The following is a 15,838-nucleotide window of genomic DNA, read 5'->3' as shown; positions in this document are numbered from 1 at the left end:
CATAGTTTTTAAAATAATTTAAACATGGCATAAACAGAACACGACACATTTGTGACGTGGCAAGAACATCTGCTAATATATATTTTCAACATTCCACTCAGAAACACACAAATTCCTTTTTATGACAAACAAAACTTAGTTAGAACACAAATTTAAAAAAGCAAAATACTGCGGATACTGGAAATCTGAAGTATAAACAGAAAATGCTGTTTGATGAAGGGTCACTGACTTGAAACGGTAACTCTGTTTCTCTCTCCACAGATGTGCCTGCCTGACCTGTTGTGTATTTACAGCATTTTCTGTTTAGATATTAGTTCTAACACAATGTGATTATAAAATATTTCACAATTATATGAATCATTTAATTCTTACCACACCATGAACAAATTAACTTGTTTCGGTGAGATTGAGCTCCAGAACTCCTGCCTGGTTTAATGCATATTTAAATATTAAAAATTCACCTAATCATGCCAAAAATGCAAACTGGTCAATCTTGGCAGTTAACAGATTCTAATGGAAATAAAAAGCAAAAAACTGAAAATGATGGAAATCTGAAACTAAAACAGAAAAAGTGAAAAAACATAACAGGCAACCTTCATCTGCAATCTTTTCTCTCTAGAGACACTGACTGGCTAGTTATATATTTTCAGCATTTCTCTTTTTATAACAGGTTCTACTAGTTGTTTTCATATAATCAATCTGAGGGTTTTTCCTTCTTTTGGAAGTTACCCCAGTACCTAAGTGGGACCAGGAGAAAGAAGAAACCAGCTAAGAAAATGCATTAAATTTTTTTTTTCCAAATGAAAAAAATCACAATACAAGACCAACATCCCAAGGTGCTTCACAGGAAATTTGACAACAAGCTACATAAATCCATATCAAGACAGGTGACCAAAAGAGGTAGGTGTTAAGGAGCATCTTAAAAAGGAGAGAGAAAAGGGTCATGTTTCGGGCCGCGCCGCCGACATCGACGCCCGTTTTCTCGCACCCAAAAGCGTGTCAAAAACTTACGTAGGAATTCTCGGCCTCCCAGCAGGTCCCTCGGAGCTCGGCGAGCAGAGATCAGCGGGGGGCAGAGCCACAGCGTCGCGCCAATTTTGAAAGTGCAGGGGGCGGGGCTAACTCTAATCCGAGGACGTCGTGCCGGCAGCCCTGCGCGTGCGCACTGGAGCGCGCGCGCACGCGCAGTAGGCTACAAACATTGGCACTCAGCCATTTTTAAAGGAACTTGAAGAAAAGTGCCGATTTGTTTCGTTGAGCTGTGAAAAGGCTTGGGATTGAATCTTGGTGATTTTTTGTGTCTGAAGGAGTGCTTTTAGCAGCACTGTTGAAGAAATCACCTGCTGAAATCAGTGAGTGCTGCTTTTTGTTGCTAAACTTCCAGAACAAGTGCTGCATAGGTGCATGCAAAATAAGGACTGTGTGTTTTGAAAAATAAGAGAGTCAATTCAATACAGCAATGGAACAACATCCACCAAGAACAAAAGAATTTCTTGCATGAGGAAGTGGAGATATTAGTTAACGTCATTGAGCAGAGATGGCAGGAGCTGGATACCAGCAACGGAGGTCGCATAAAAATGGCACCTAAAGAAATGAAGAAACGCTGGAACCAAGTTGCAGAAGATTACTGCGCAGTGGTGCATACCAGAAGATCTGGAAGCCAATGTAAAAAGAAATGGCACGACCTTGGTCAAGTAGTTAGTGTAAGTAATATTTTCATTTTTTAATGTAATCATAATTGTAATGTGACTATCTGTATGTCCTACCCCGCAGAAAGACGCACTCTGTAAAAAGTTATATTTTACTCTTTGCATAAGAAATTGGCCCACAACAAAAGGGAAGCAACGCGAACAGGAGGAGGCACGCCCAATCTGCATCCACTGACACCCTTGGAACAGAGAATAGCTGCTATGATGGGTCGTACATGGAGAAAAGCAATCAGTACAGCACAAGCTGGGCCCGCACGCGAGGAAGAGGGCAAGTCCTGAAAATGCATCGTGGCCGTTCAAATCAACCTGCTGCCTGGCTTGCTATGTGTGAGAGTACTTGTACCACCCATCCTGCCCCCTCCCTTGCTGTTAAACATTTGACTGTACTGATATATTTTGCAGAAGATGATGATGGTGATGATGCCAACCCTGAAGATCCTGAATATCCAGAACAAGAACCAGTAGAACCAGATGCAGACGATCCAGACTGGCTGCAGGCGTCGATGGCTGAAATGTCTACAGGGGAGACCTTCCAAATTAATGTTTATGAGCCCACATTAAGGGGCATCAGAATTGCAACCCTTTGCATAGGTTCTGGTTCCACCTTACATGGTTTTGATTCCGACGTTGCTGGTCCCAGTGGTGCTGGTGATATAATGGAGCAGTTTACACCCATTCACCGACCATCCCAGCCCATGGCTCACACTCGAGTGGTGCTCGATGCAAGACCCAGGGTCGCACCATCCCAGCCTGCGCCTCCCACTCTAGTGCTGCCGTCTGGAACACCGAGCGTCCCACCGTTTCAACCCACGCCTCTCAGTGTAGTGGTGCCGTTTGGAACACCAAGCGTCCCACCATCCCAGCCCGCACCTCCAAGTGTAGTGGTGCCGTTTGGAACACCGAGCATCCCACCGTCCCAGCCCGCGCCTCCCAGTGTAGTGGTGCCACAAGGCAGACCCAGGCAGAGGAGGAGGAGATTGGAGACACGCTCTCCTGAGATGTAGCGTGCAACAGATGCGGCTCAGGTTGTGGCATTGGGTATGGAGACCAATGAGCTTACCCGATCACTCATCGGCAGAGTCAGTGCAGTGGGTGAAGAGGTGACGGTCCTGACGGGAGAAATAGCAGTAATGAAACGGGAAATTAGGGAGGGAATGTCCGAGGGAGTACAATCGACAGCACAGGCCGTCAGGGAGAGCATGCAAGTGACGGCACAGGCTCTCATGGAGATAGCTGCTGCTAAGGGCACACAGTCCCGCCAATCAAAATGACATCCCAATGAAGGAGTGAACATTCACTGAGATGTGGATGGGAGATGGTTGCAGCCTTTCTTTGCTGCTTTTGTTCTTGTTCTTGATGTAACTGTAGTAGCGTTTTTCAAATTGAAATTGTTTTGTAAGTTTTGTAACTTTACAACTTATAAATAATCTTACAGTGTAAATGCTCTCACATTTTCTAACTTATTTAATTTTGCACCTAAAAAGTGATCTTGAAGTTTAAGTGAGCTTAAGAGTGTAAGATTTTTCACATTGAAATTGTTTTGTAACTTTACAAGTTTATAAGTGATCTTCAAGAGTCATATTAAAAAGTAAAGTTTGATACAACAAATATTTTATTACAGTGATATTAACTTTTCAATAAAATATTTTTTCATTAAAACTGAATCATGTTCAATTAACACAACACAACATAGGAACAACTCCAAAAAATAAACATGTCCATGTGCAACAGTTGTCGCAGAGCGCTCAGGCATCAGTAGTTGAAGCGTTCACGGATGAGCTGCTGGCGCAGGGCTCGAGCAATCGTTAAAGGAGCATGATGGACAGCCCTCCTCCGACTTCGTGCTCCGGCATCAGGCACTTACATGCTTTCCTGATCGTCGTCATCATCTTCATCCTGCTCTTCCAAATTACTATCATCAGGCACTGGCCCCTCATGTGGGTCTTCTGGTTTCATTACCAGCTCCTGCTGCCTCATGAGGGCTAAGTTATGCAGCATGCAGTGCACAACAGTGAAGTGACCGACAATCTGAGGAGAGTGTTGCAAGTGGCCTCCGGAATGGTCCAGGCATCGGAAAGGCTGTTTCAAGATGTCAATGGTCCTCTCTATGATGCTGTGCGTCGCAATGTGCGCCATGTTGTATTGACGGTAGCCAGTTCTGCCCTTCTGGCTGCTGCTCAAACATGTCAGATATAACGCTGTCGCGTAGGATGAACACATCATGAGTGCTGCCAGAGTATCTCGCATCGACTGACATGATGCGCTGCTTGTCGTCACACACGAGTTGATGGAGTGGAAACCTTTTCTATTCCTGTACTGCTCGGAATCCTCCACAGGTGCTCGCAAGGCGATGTGGGTACAATCAATGCAGCCCTGTACCTTTGGGGAGCCAGCAATCCTGAAGAAGCCCACAGCCCTCTCATGGATTGCTTGTGCGGTCATTGAGAACTTGATGAAGTCATTCCTCTGCGCATACAGTGCAGCCGTGACCTGGTAAAGGCAGGCATGTATTGCACGTTGAGAGATGGCGCACACATCTCCAGTTGTAGCCTGAAACGATCCCGAGGCATAGAAGGCAAGTGCAGCTGTTACCTTCACTTCAACAGACAAGACAGTCGGCGTTCTGCTTCTGGGCTGCAAATCTGCTCTCAGCATATCACAGATCTCAACGACAACTTCTCTGCAGAAACGCAGCCTTTTGACACAATCAGCCTCGCTCATGTCCAGGTACAAGCGCCTGGCTCAATATTGCCGACGTGGGTAAGGTCTCCTGCCCATATGCCTACGGGCTATGACATTCCTGGTGTGGTGAGCTCTAATCAATTCTCTCCTATGCAGTGAATTGCTGGCGAACCATTGCATAATCCGTGGTGTTGATAATGCATACTTGAATTATAAATTTTACTTTTAAACTGGCTGGCTGCCTGGCTGGCTGGCTCTCCCTCCCGGTGCTTTGCACATCTACCCTGTCTCCTGGCCGAACGGCCTGCAGCCTATAAAAATAAATTCACAGCTGTGGAGGCTGCTGCATTGCCTCTGTGTGTGGCCCCAACCGTGTCCCTCCCCTTTCTCCTGGCCGAATAGCCTCAGCCTCCTCCGTAACTCGAAGGCTGCTTGCTGTCTCTTCGCCTGCCGTCGAGCCACTGACGCCACCCCTAACTCCTGGCCAAATGGCCTCAGGCTTCTCCGCAGCTCGAAGGCATCTTGCTGCCTCTTCACCTGCCGTCGAGCCACTGACGCCGCCCCTGTCTCCTACATAAAAGGCCTGCCTGAAGCACCGCAGCTCGAAGGCTGCTGCTGCTTCACACAGGTAGGAATATTTAATATTTTTTATTTGCTTTATTTATAATAAAAAATAGAAGCAACTCAGGCCGAAACTTGACCCCATAGAGAGGAGGAGATATAGGGCTCAAGTTTTGGCCTGAGTTGCTCCTTTTTTTTTGAGCATCTTAGAAATTGCAATTCTCGGCATTTAGTTTGCTCCAGTTCTAGTGAGTTAGAATAGTTCCATTTTAGAACAGATTTTTTTTTCAAAAGGGGGCGTGTCCAGCCACTTTTGCAAGTTTTGCAAGTTTAGGCAGCGAAAACTTACTCCAAACTAACTTAGAATGGAGTAAGTGTAGATTTTTGTACGCTCAGAAAAACCTTACCTACACTTATAAATCAGGCGTTGGGAACGAGAGATGGGGTGGAAGGGGGGTTTACAAACATTAAGCACTTACTTTTACAAATAAAGAGCCATTATCAATAATAAATGATAAATAAATCAATAAATCAATCAAAAAAAATTTTTTTTAATTAAAAAATTAAAAAAATAATTTAAAAAATCAATCAATAACTAAAAAATTACGTTTCTACTCACCGACTGCAGCACCGGGAGCCCTCCAACAGCGTGCTGGGACGGGCCACCCCCCAGTGTCTCTCTCTCTGCCTCTGTCAGTGTCTCTCTCTCTTTTTCTGACAGCGAGGAGTGGGGGGAGAGAGGGGGGGTGGGTGGGGGGAGAGGAGGAGGGGGGGGGGGGGAGAGAGGGGTGGGGGGAGGAGGAGGGGGAAGAGGGAGAAGGGAGGGGGGAAGAGGGAGAAGGGAGGGGAGGGAAGAGGGAGAAGGGAGGGGGAGAGGGAGTGAGAGGGGGAGGAGAGGAGCTGAACGGGGATGGGGGGTGGGGGGGGAGGGCGGCTGAACAGGCCCCGCCGCCAGGCTCCCAGGAGGAATTCGGGCGGGGCCCGCCCCCAGCGAGAGGCCGGGCGGGCGGGCCCCGCCGCCGGGCTCCCAGGACAACTTCGGGCGAGAGGCCAGGCGGGCCCCGACGACGACGATGCCGGGCTCCCAGGAGGACTTTGGGCGGGGCCTGCCCCCAGCGAGATGCCAGGTAGGCCCCGCCGCCGCCGAGGTAAGATGTGTCAGGCCACTCGGCCCGGGATAGGGGCGACGTCCCTTCGGCTTGGGATAGGGTCGTCGCCCAAAGACAGGACGCACTGGGAGGGCCAGGAGCTACTGCACACGCGCGCAGCCTCCACTGCGCATGCATGCAGCTGCCGGCACTGTTTTTGCTGCAGGGCTGTAGCTCCGCCCCCAGAGCTCCTGCTGCACTGCGTCGACCTGGAAATGGGCCTACAGCTATCAGAGAATTGCGAGGTGAGTATTCGGCGCAAATTAGGTGGGCCTCTCCGATGCACGCCGTTCTAGCGGGGGTCCAAAACTTGTGCCCATAGAGATGAGGAGAGAGATAGAGAGGCGGAGAGGTTTATGGAAGGAATTCCAGGGCTTGGGGCCTAGACACGGGGCCTAGTTGAAGGCACAACCACCGATGGTGGGGCTAAGCAAATCAGGGATGCATAATGTTTAATTAGAGGAAATTTCTTCTCATCCAATACTGGATAATGTTGGATAAGCAGCAGGATAAATCACAGGCAGTGGCGCGATTGAAAAAGGTGGTAGTGAAGTAAAGCTTGATGTAGTCAGCATATGTGAAATCTGACATTGCGTTTTCGGATGATGTCGTGAGGTGCTGCATGTAGATGAGAAATAGGAGGGGGCCAAAGGATGGATCCTCGGGGGACTTCAGGAGGCAAGAAGCCATTGCAGGAGATTCTCTGGCTATGACTGAATAGATAGGAACCAGGCGAGGGCAGTCCCACTCAACTGGATAACAGAGGAGAGGCGTTAGAGGACGATGGTGTGGCCAACCATGTAAAAGGCTGCTGACAGGTCAAGAAGGATGACGAGGGATAATGCACCATGGCCACAATCACATAAGATGTCATTTGTGACTTTGATATGGAAGACGTGGGTATCGTTCTTAATTAATATTTTGCATCTGTTTTCACAAAATAGAGTGGCGATGCAGACATTGCAATCAGGGAGGAGGAGTGTGAAATATTAGATGAAATAAAAACATAGTGAGAGACGAAGTATTGAGGTGTTGAGCAGCTTTAAGTGGATAAATCCCCAGGCCTGGATGAAATGTATCCTAGGCTGTTAAGAGAAGCAAAAGAGGAAATAGCAAAGGCTCTGACCATTATTTTTCAATCCTCTTTGGCTACAGGTGTGGTGCCAGCGGACTGAAGGACTGCTAACATAAGAACATAAGAAATAGGAACAGGAGAAGGCCATACGGCCCCTCGAGCCTGCTCTGCCATTTAATACGATCATGACTGATCCGATCATGGACTCAGGTCCACTTCCATGCTCGCTCTCCATAACCCCTTAAGAAACTGTCTATTTCTGTCTTAGACTTATTCAATATCCCAGCTTCCACAGCTCTCTGAGGTAGCGAATTCCACAGATTTACAACCCTCTAGAGAAGAAATTTCTCCTCATCTCTGTTTTAAATGGGCGGCCCCTTATTCTAAGATCATGCCCTCTAGTTCTAGTCTCCCCCATCATTGGAAACATCCTCTCTGCCTTGTCAAGCCCCCTCATAATCTTATACGTTTCGATAAGATCACCTCTCATTCTTCTGAACTCCAATGAGTAGAGGCCCAACCTACTCAACCTTTCCTCATAAGTCAACCCCCTCATCTCTGGAATCAACCTTGTGAACCTTCTCTGAACTGCCTCCAAAGCAAGTATATCCTTTCGTAAATATGGAAACCAAAACTGCATGCAGTATTCCAGGTGTGGCCTCACCAATACCCTGTACAACTGTAGCAAGACTTCCCTGCTTTTACACACCATCTATCCCCTTTGCAATAAAGGCCAAAATTCCATTGGCCTTCCTGATCACTTGCTGTACCTGCATACTAACCTTTTGTATTTTATGCACAAGTACCCCCAGCTCCCGCTGTACTGCAGCACTTTGCAATCTTTTTCCATTTAAATAATAACTTGCTCTTTGATTTTTTTTCTGCCAAAGTGCATGACCTCACACTTTCCAACATTATACTTCATCTGGCAAATTTTTAACCACTCACTTAGCCTATGTCCTTTTGCAGATTTGTGTGTCCTCCTCACACATTGCTTTTCCTCCCATCTTTGTATCGTCGGCAAGCTTGGCTACGTTACACTCAGTCCCTTCCTCCAAGTCGTTAATATAGATTGTAAATAGTTGGGGTCCCAGCACTGAACCCTGTGGCACTCCACTGGTTACTGATTGCCAACCTGAGAATGAACCATTTATCCCTACTTTCTGTTTTCTTTCGTTAGCCAATCCTCTATCCATGCTAATATATTACCCCAAACCCCGTGAACTTTTATCTTGTGCAGTAACCTTTTATGTGGCACCTTGTCAAATGCCTTCTGGAAGTCCAAATACACCACATCCATTGGTTGTCCTTTATCCACCGTGTTCGTTACATCCTCAAAGAATTCTAGCAAATTTGTCAAACATGACTTCCCCTTCATAAATCCATGCTGACTCTGCCTGACCGAATTTTGCTTTTCCAAATGTCCTGCGCTACTGCTTCTTTAATAATGGATTCCCAACATTTTCCCAACCACAGATGTTAGGCTAACTGGTCTATAGTTTCCTGCTTTTTGTCTGCCTCCTTTTTTAAATAGGTGCGTTAGATTTGCAGCTTTTCCATTCTGCTGGGACCTCCCCAGAATCCAGGGAATTTTGGTAAATTACAACCAATGTATCCACTAACGTTGTACTGTTGTTTAAAAGGGGAGAAAAGGATTGACCGAGTGATTACAAGCCATTCAGCCTTACCTCGGTGGTGGGAAAATTATTGGGAAATATTCTGAGGGACAGGATAAATCTTCATTTATAAAGACACGGATTAATTAAGGACAGTCAGCATGGATTTGTTAAGGGAAGGTCGTGTCTGACTAACCTGATTTAATTTTTTGAGGAGGTAACAAGGGTCAATGAGGGTAGTGCGTTTGATGTAGTCTATATGGATTTTAGCAAGACTTTTGATAAGGTCCCACATGGCAGACTGGTCACAAAAATAAAAGCCTATCATGGGATCCAAGGCAAAGTGGCAAGTTGAATCCAAATTTGGCTCAGAGGCGGGAAGCAAAGGGTAATGGTCGATGGATGTTTTTGTGATTGGAAGGTGGTTTCCAGTGGGGTTCCACAGGGCTCAGTACTAGGTCCTTTGCTTTTTGTGGTATATATCAATGATTTAGACTTGAATATAGGGGGTATGACTAAGAAGTTTGCAGATGATACAAAAATTGGTTGTGTGATTGATAATGAAGAAGAAAGTTATAGACTGCAGGAAATTATCAATCAACTGGTCAGGTGGGTAGAACAGTGGCAAATGGAATTTGATCCAGAGAAGTGGGAGATAATGCATTTGGGGAGGGCTAACAAGGCAAGGGAATACATAGTAAATGGTGAGAAGTGTAGGGGATCTGTGGACATGCACTCCACATGCCTTGGAGTGCATGTCCACAGATCCCTGAAGGTAGCAGGACAGGGAGATAAGGTGATTAAGAAGGTATACGGAATACTTGCCTTTATTACCCGAGGCATAGAATATAAGAGCAAGGAGGTTATGTTTGATCTGTATAAAACACTGGTTAGGCCACAGCTAGAGTACTGTGTGCAGTTCTGGTCACCACATTACAGGAAAGATGTGATTGCACTAGAGAAGGTTCAGAGGAGATTTACGAGGATGTTGCCTGGACTGGAGAATTTTAGCTATGAGGAAAGATTGGATAGGCTGTGATTGTTTTCTTTGGAACAGAGGAGGCTGAGGGAGACCTAATAGAGGTGTATAAAATAATGAGGGGCCTAGATAGAGTGGATAGAAGGACCTATTTTCTTTAGCAGATGGGTCAATAATCAGGGGGCATATATTTAAAGTAATCGGTAGGAGGTTTAGAGTGGATTTGAAGATAAATATTTTTATCCAGAAGGTGGAGGGGGTTTGAAACTCTCGGCCTGAAAAGAAAGACTTGCATTTATACAATGCCGTTCACGTCCACCGGACGTCTCAAAGCACTTTACAGCCAATAAAGTACTTTTGGAGTGTAGTCACTGTTGTACTGGGAATAAAGGGAATATACAATAAATGGTAGGACATTGAGAAGTGTAGAGGAACAGAGGGACCTTGGAGTGCATGTCCACAGATCCCTGAAGGTAGCAGGACAGGTAGATAAGGTGGTTAAGAAGGCATACAGGATACTTGCCTGTTTTAGCCGAGGCACAGAATATAAGAGCAGGGAGATTATGCTTGAACTATGAGGCAGAAACCCTCATTGCATTTAAAAAGTACTTGGATATGCACTTGAAGTGCTGCAACTTACAAGGCTACGGACCAAGAGCTGGAAAGTGAGATTAGGCTGGATGGTTCTTTGTCAGCCGGCACGAACATGATGGGCGGAAGGGTCTTATTCTGTGCTGTACATTTCTATGATTTCTATGTTTCTGTGCTGTGGCAGAGGCAGAAACTGATTGAAGAGGTTCAAACATGGAGTTGTGGATGGGCATGGATTTGGGAGGCGACAACATTTTCAAGGAGTTTTGAGAGGAGGTGAGAGTTTGCAAGGACGGAAGGGTCAAGGGTGTATTTTTTTTGTGCGGGGAGGGGGGGGGGTTGATGACAGAAGAGTTGAAAGGGAAGGGGTCAGTGCCAGATGAAAGGGAACCATTTACAATATCAGCTATCATGTGGGCCAGGAAGGGAAGTTGCATGATCAGCAGTTAAATGGGAATAAGGTAGAAAGAGCAGGAGGGGGGTCTCATGGACAAGATGAGGGCATGAGGGGAGGGAAGAGAGAAACAAGAGGGAATCAAAGAAATGAAAAGAAAAATAATGTCGGGGTAAGAAAGTAGGTGAAAGGAGAAAACTAGGGGAAAAAGAACATAGGATGAGTGCAAGAATCTACTTTTTTAGTTAAAATTGTCTTTATTTTTTGGTTTACTATTACAGTAATAAACTCAGCTTTATTACTGTTATATACATTTATGTTTCTGAACCAGTGCATAAACTGAAAATTTTCAAAAAATGGTTGGTCCAATAAAATTTATTTCCCAGAACCAGTTTAGCAATCTAAAGATTAAGAACTAGAATATTGAGGGACCAAAATTGTTGGGGCGGATAATTCGAATTAAATGAATATTCTTCGCCTGAATCCATGGGGCAAATAATAGAGGGATATTGCCCTCTTGTGTGTTTTAATTCGTTGCGGTGGTGTTTGGGGTGGCTGATGGGCGGAAGTGCATCAGGAGTGGGGTGGAAGGTCGATAGTGTCATCAGCGCCACGCTGATAAACAGCAACATCCCTCCCCTTCAATTAAAGGGGAAGGCCGCTGCGAGCTCTGCAGTCACTTTAGTGGTGCCCACTGGGCCATCAGTGAGGGCTTTAGCCGGGTCAGTGGCCCGGGACCCATTGTCAGGCCAACTTCAGAGTCGGCTGTCGATTTTTTTTTTTAAATGGCGGCCGCGGCGTTGCGCCCTCCCCTTTAAGGGCGGTCGTGCCGCCCAGCCACTGGCAGTTTCCCATCAGGAAAAGCTGTCGGGGGCACCGAGCGGCAGAGGGAGAAGCTCGCTCCTGCGGGGCAATTTTCCTCGCAGGGCGGTAAGGGGGCGCAGCCGGGCAGTAACTGGTCATCGCGTGCAAAAGCTTCTATAGATATGTGAAGAGAAAAAGATTAGTGAAGATAAATGTAGGTCCCTTGCAGTCGGATTCAGGTGAATTTATAATGGGGAACAAAGATTGAAAATTTACTTTGGTTCTGTCTTCACGAAGGAAGACACAAATAACCTTCCGGATGTACTAGGGGACCGAGGGTCTAGTGAGAAGGAGGAACTGAAAGATATCCTTATTAGGCGGGAAATTGTGTTCGAGAGATTGATGGGATTGAAGGCCGATAAATCCCCGGGGTCTGATAGTCTGCATCCCAGACTACTTAAGGAAGTGGCCCTAGAAATAGTGGATGCATTGGTGATCAACATTCTATCGACTCTGGATCAGTTCCTATGGACTGGAGGGTAGCTAATGTAACACCAATTTTTAAAAAAGGAGGGAGAGAAAATGGGTAATTATAGACCAGTTAGCCTGACATCAGTAGTGGAGAAAATGTTGGAATCAATCATTAAGGATGAAATAGCAGCGCATTTGGAAAGCAGTGACAGGATCGGTCCAAGTCAGCATGGATTTATGAAAGGGAAAGCATGCTTGACGTATTTTCTGGAATTATTTGAGGATGTAACTAGCAGAGTGGACAAGGGAGAACGGGTGGATGTGGTGTATTTGGACTTTCAAAAGGCTTCTGACAAGGTCTCACACAAGAGATTGGTGTGCAAAATCAAAGCATATGGTCTTGGGGGTAATGTACTGACGTGGATAGAGAACTGGTTGGCAGACAGGAAGCAGAGAGTCAGGATAAACGGGTCCTTTTCAGAATGGCAGGCAGTGACTAGTGGGGTGCCGCAGGGCTCAGTGTTGGGACCCCAGCTCTTTACAATATACATTAATGATTTGGATGAAGGAATTGAGTGTAATATCTCCAAGTTTGCAGATGACACTAAACTGGGTGGCGGTGTGAGCTGTGAGGAGGACGCTAAGAGGCTGCAGGGTGACTTGGACAGGTTAGGTGAGTGGGCAAATGCATGGTAGATGCAGTATAATGTGGATAAATGTGAGGTTATCCACTTTGGGGGCAAAAACACGAAGGCAGAATATTATCTGAATGGCGGCAGATTAGGAAAAGGGGAGGTGCAATGAGACCTGGGTGTCATGGTTCATCAGTCATTGAAAGGTGGCATGCAGGTACAACAGGCGGTAAAGAAGGCAAATGGTATGTTGGCCTTCATAGCTAGGGGATTTGAATATAGGAGCAGGGCGGTCTTACTGCAGTTGTACAGGGCCTTGGTGAGTCCTCACCTGGTATATTGTGTTCAGTTTTGGTCTCCTAATCTGAGGAAGGACGTACTTGCTATTGAGGGAGTGCAGCAAAGGTTCACCAGACTGATTTCAGGGATGGCTGGACTGACATATGAGGAGAGACTGGATCAACTGGGCCTTTATACACTGGAGTTTAGGAGGATGAGAGGGGATCTCATAGAAACATATAAGATTCTGACGGGATGGGACAGGTTAGATGCGGGAAGAATGTTCCCGATGTTGGGAAAGTCCAGAACCAGGGGACTCAGTCTTAGGATAAGGGGTAGGCCATTTAGGACTGAGATGAGGAGAAACTTCTTCACTCAGAGAGTTGTTAACCTGTGGAATTTCCTGCCGCAGAGAGTTGTTGATGCCAGTTGATTGGATATATTCAAAGGGGAGTTAGATATGGCCCTTACGGCTAAAGGGATCAAGGGGTATGGAGAGAAAGCAGGAAAGGGGTACTGAGGGAATGATCAGCCATGATCTTATTGAATGGTCGTGCAGGCTCGAAGGGGCGAATGGCCTACTCCTGCACCTATTTTCTATGTTTCTATGTTTAATGGTGCCCGTGAAGGAAAATTCCACCCAAACCAAGATCAGCAGGAAAGTCAAAATACTGCACAATACACACTCCTTATTTTTCTAGCATCTCATTTATCGTGTTGGTTTTTGCTGGTTTCAAAAACGTTGATGGACTGCATTAAGTAAATGACAACAAATAATCTCATCAGTGATACTAAACTATACCATCACAGGCAAACGGACTCACCAAATCCTTGTAATCTTGGTGGATTTCTGTATAAGATAATTTATTTTCTTCTTCATCATCAAAAACTGAAATAGAAAAAAAAATAAACGGTTTACACCAGTTTGCCTGATCAACATCGCATTCGTGTCCCCTTTCAAGTCTCTAGCTCCGGTGTTCGCAACATATTTTTAAGATTTTGTGAATACGTGGGCACGTATTTAAACGACGATATGATGGTACGTTAACCCCAAGCAGCACAGCGCTGTGGACTCGGAAATGTTGTTGACAAATCGCAGAAGGCCTAAAGCTCTGCTACATCACAAACCACAAAAAAACATTAAAATACATAAACGATATAGAAAAACCGTCAAAATAGCTCCTCACCTGCACAGTTTTGTTCGATAAAATCAGTGACTGGAACAGTCCAACACGAGCTGCTGAGGAAACCAGCGATCCCTTCCACCACCCACTCTTCCATTTTCAGAGCCGAAAGGAAAGCAACTCAGCTCGGCATCAACGTACCCGGATGCAAGCTGCTCTTAAGATGTTGCTATGGCAACCAACTGGCTCAGCACTGAGAGGAGCAACAGCCTGATCTTCTTTTCAGATCAATGAGCAGATTCGTCATCGCACGCACAAGCCAAGCTTGTTCTTCTATTGCATGAACCTCCAGAATGTCTTCTGAATAATGGGCAGGAAAGGCCATGGTCACAATGCCAATTATGACAGACTGCATAAACATACGTGTATGTGTTTTCTGTTGAACATGTTGTATGCTTGAATATCAACAGTGGCACATCTCTGTGTCTGGGTAATGCTCTCTTCATACAAAAATAATGCTTTTAATTTATAATGTTGGACACGCACCAGGCGAAGGATGGACCTACATTGCCACAGCCCCTGCTTTCAAAAATGTGTGAAGTACTTTGAGACATTTTGACACGATATAAATGCAAGCATTTTTTAAATATAATCTCCACTTTCCACCCAAAAGTAAATATGAAATTTAGAACTTTTTTCTCCTACAACCACTCAAAAAGTTATTGGCAAGAATTTTTGGAATATTGAACAGATCAAAGAATTTTAAACGTTAGTGAATTTTTGTGCTCTATCTTATAAAAAACCTTGTAAATGTGCCAATTTCCCAAGCAACTAAATGGCTTCCCATTATTACAATTTTTCTCATGCTTTTATGTTAACATTTAACATTAAATTTCAACATTTAACATTTAACATTAAATGCACTGTGAAGCACCTTGGTACATTTTACTACGTTAAGGGCGCTATATAAATCCAAGTTGCTGTTGACTGTAATCAGTTCTAATGGAAACTTCCTATGTAAACAGCTCACATAATGCTGTAGTTGTAGGCTATGGCTATTAGGCGGTGTTAACATAGAAACATAGAAAATAGATGTAGGAGCAGGACATTCGGCCCTTCGAGCCTTCACCACCATTCAATATGATCATGGCTAATCATGCAACTTCAGTACCCCACCCGCCTTCTCTCCATACCCCCGATCCCCTTAGCCGTAAAGGCCACATCTAACTCCCTCTTGAATATATCCAACGAACTGGACTCAACAACTTTCTGTGGTAGAGAATTCCACAGGTTCACCACTCTCTGGGTGAAAAAGTTTCTCCTCATCTCGGTCCTAAATGGCTTACCCCTTATCCTTAGACTGTGAACCCTGGTTCTGGACTTACCCAACATCGGGAACATTCTTTCTGCATCTAACCTGTCCAGCCCCGTCATAATTTTATATGTTTCTATGAGATCCCCCCTCATTTTTCTAAATTCCAGTGAGTATAAGCCTAGCCGATCCAGTCTTTCTTCATATGTCAGTCCTGCCATCCCGGGAATTAGTCTGGTGAACCTTCGCTGCACTCCCTCAATAGCAAGCACTTCCTTCCTCAGATTAGGAGACCAAAACTGCACACAATACTCAAGGTGTGGTCTCACCAAGGCCCTGTACAATTGCAGTAAGACCTCTCTGCTTCTATACTCAAATCCCCTTGCTATGAAGGCCAGCATGCCATTTGCTTTCTTTACTGCCTGCTATACCTGTATGCCTACCTTCAGTGACTGATGTAC

General features: G+C 45.4%; 1 protein-coding gene across 2 annotated transcripts in view; it reads right to left on the bottom strand.

Annotated features, from left to right (window-relative positions):
• The window catches only part of cfap36 (cilia and flagella associated protein 36), a 191,613-nt gene extending 177,320 nt beyond the window's left edge, over nucleotides 1-14,293 (bottom strand). The window contains exons 1-2 of one of the 2 annotated variants that reach the window (XM_070889594.1): nucleotides 14,129-14,293; nucleotides 13,766-13,830 (exon numbers count right to left, since the gene is read on the bottom strand). In XM_070889594.1, coding sequence (XP_070745695.1) covers nucleotides 13,766-13,830; nucleotides 14,129-14,222 — 159 coding nt within the window. In that variant the 5' untranslated portion in view covers nucleotides 14,223-14,293. The remainder of the gene's footprint in view (nucleotides 1-13,765; nucleotides 13,831-14,128) is intronic. The other variant, XM_070889595.1, reaches the window with a different exon arrangement.
• Between the last annotated feature and the right edge of the window lie 1,545 nt (nucleotides 14,294-15,838).

This window comes from Pristiophorus japonicus, chromosome 9 (genome assembly GCF_044704955.1).
Source record: "Pristiophorus japonicus isolate sPriJap1 chromosome 9, sPriJap1.hap1, whole genome shotgun sequence".
NCBI classification, from domain to species: Eukaryota; Metazoa; Chordata; class Chondrichthyes; family Pristiophoridae; genus Pristiophorus; species Pristiophorus japonicus.
The sequence above is the reverse complement of the archived record's forward strand: the minus strand, read 5'-3'. Positions and strand labels throughout refer to the sequence as shown.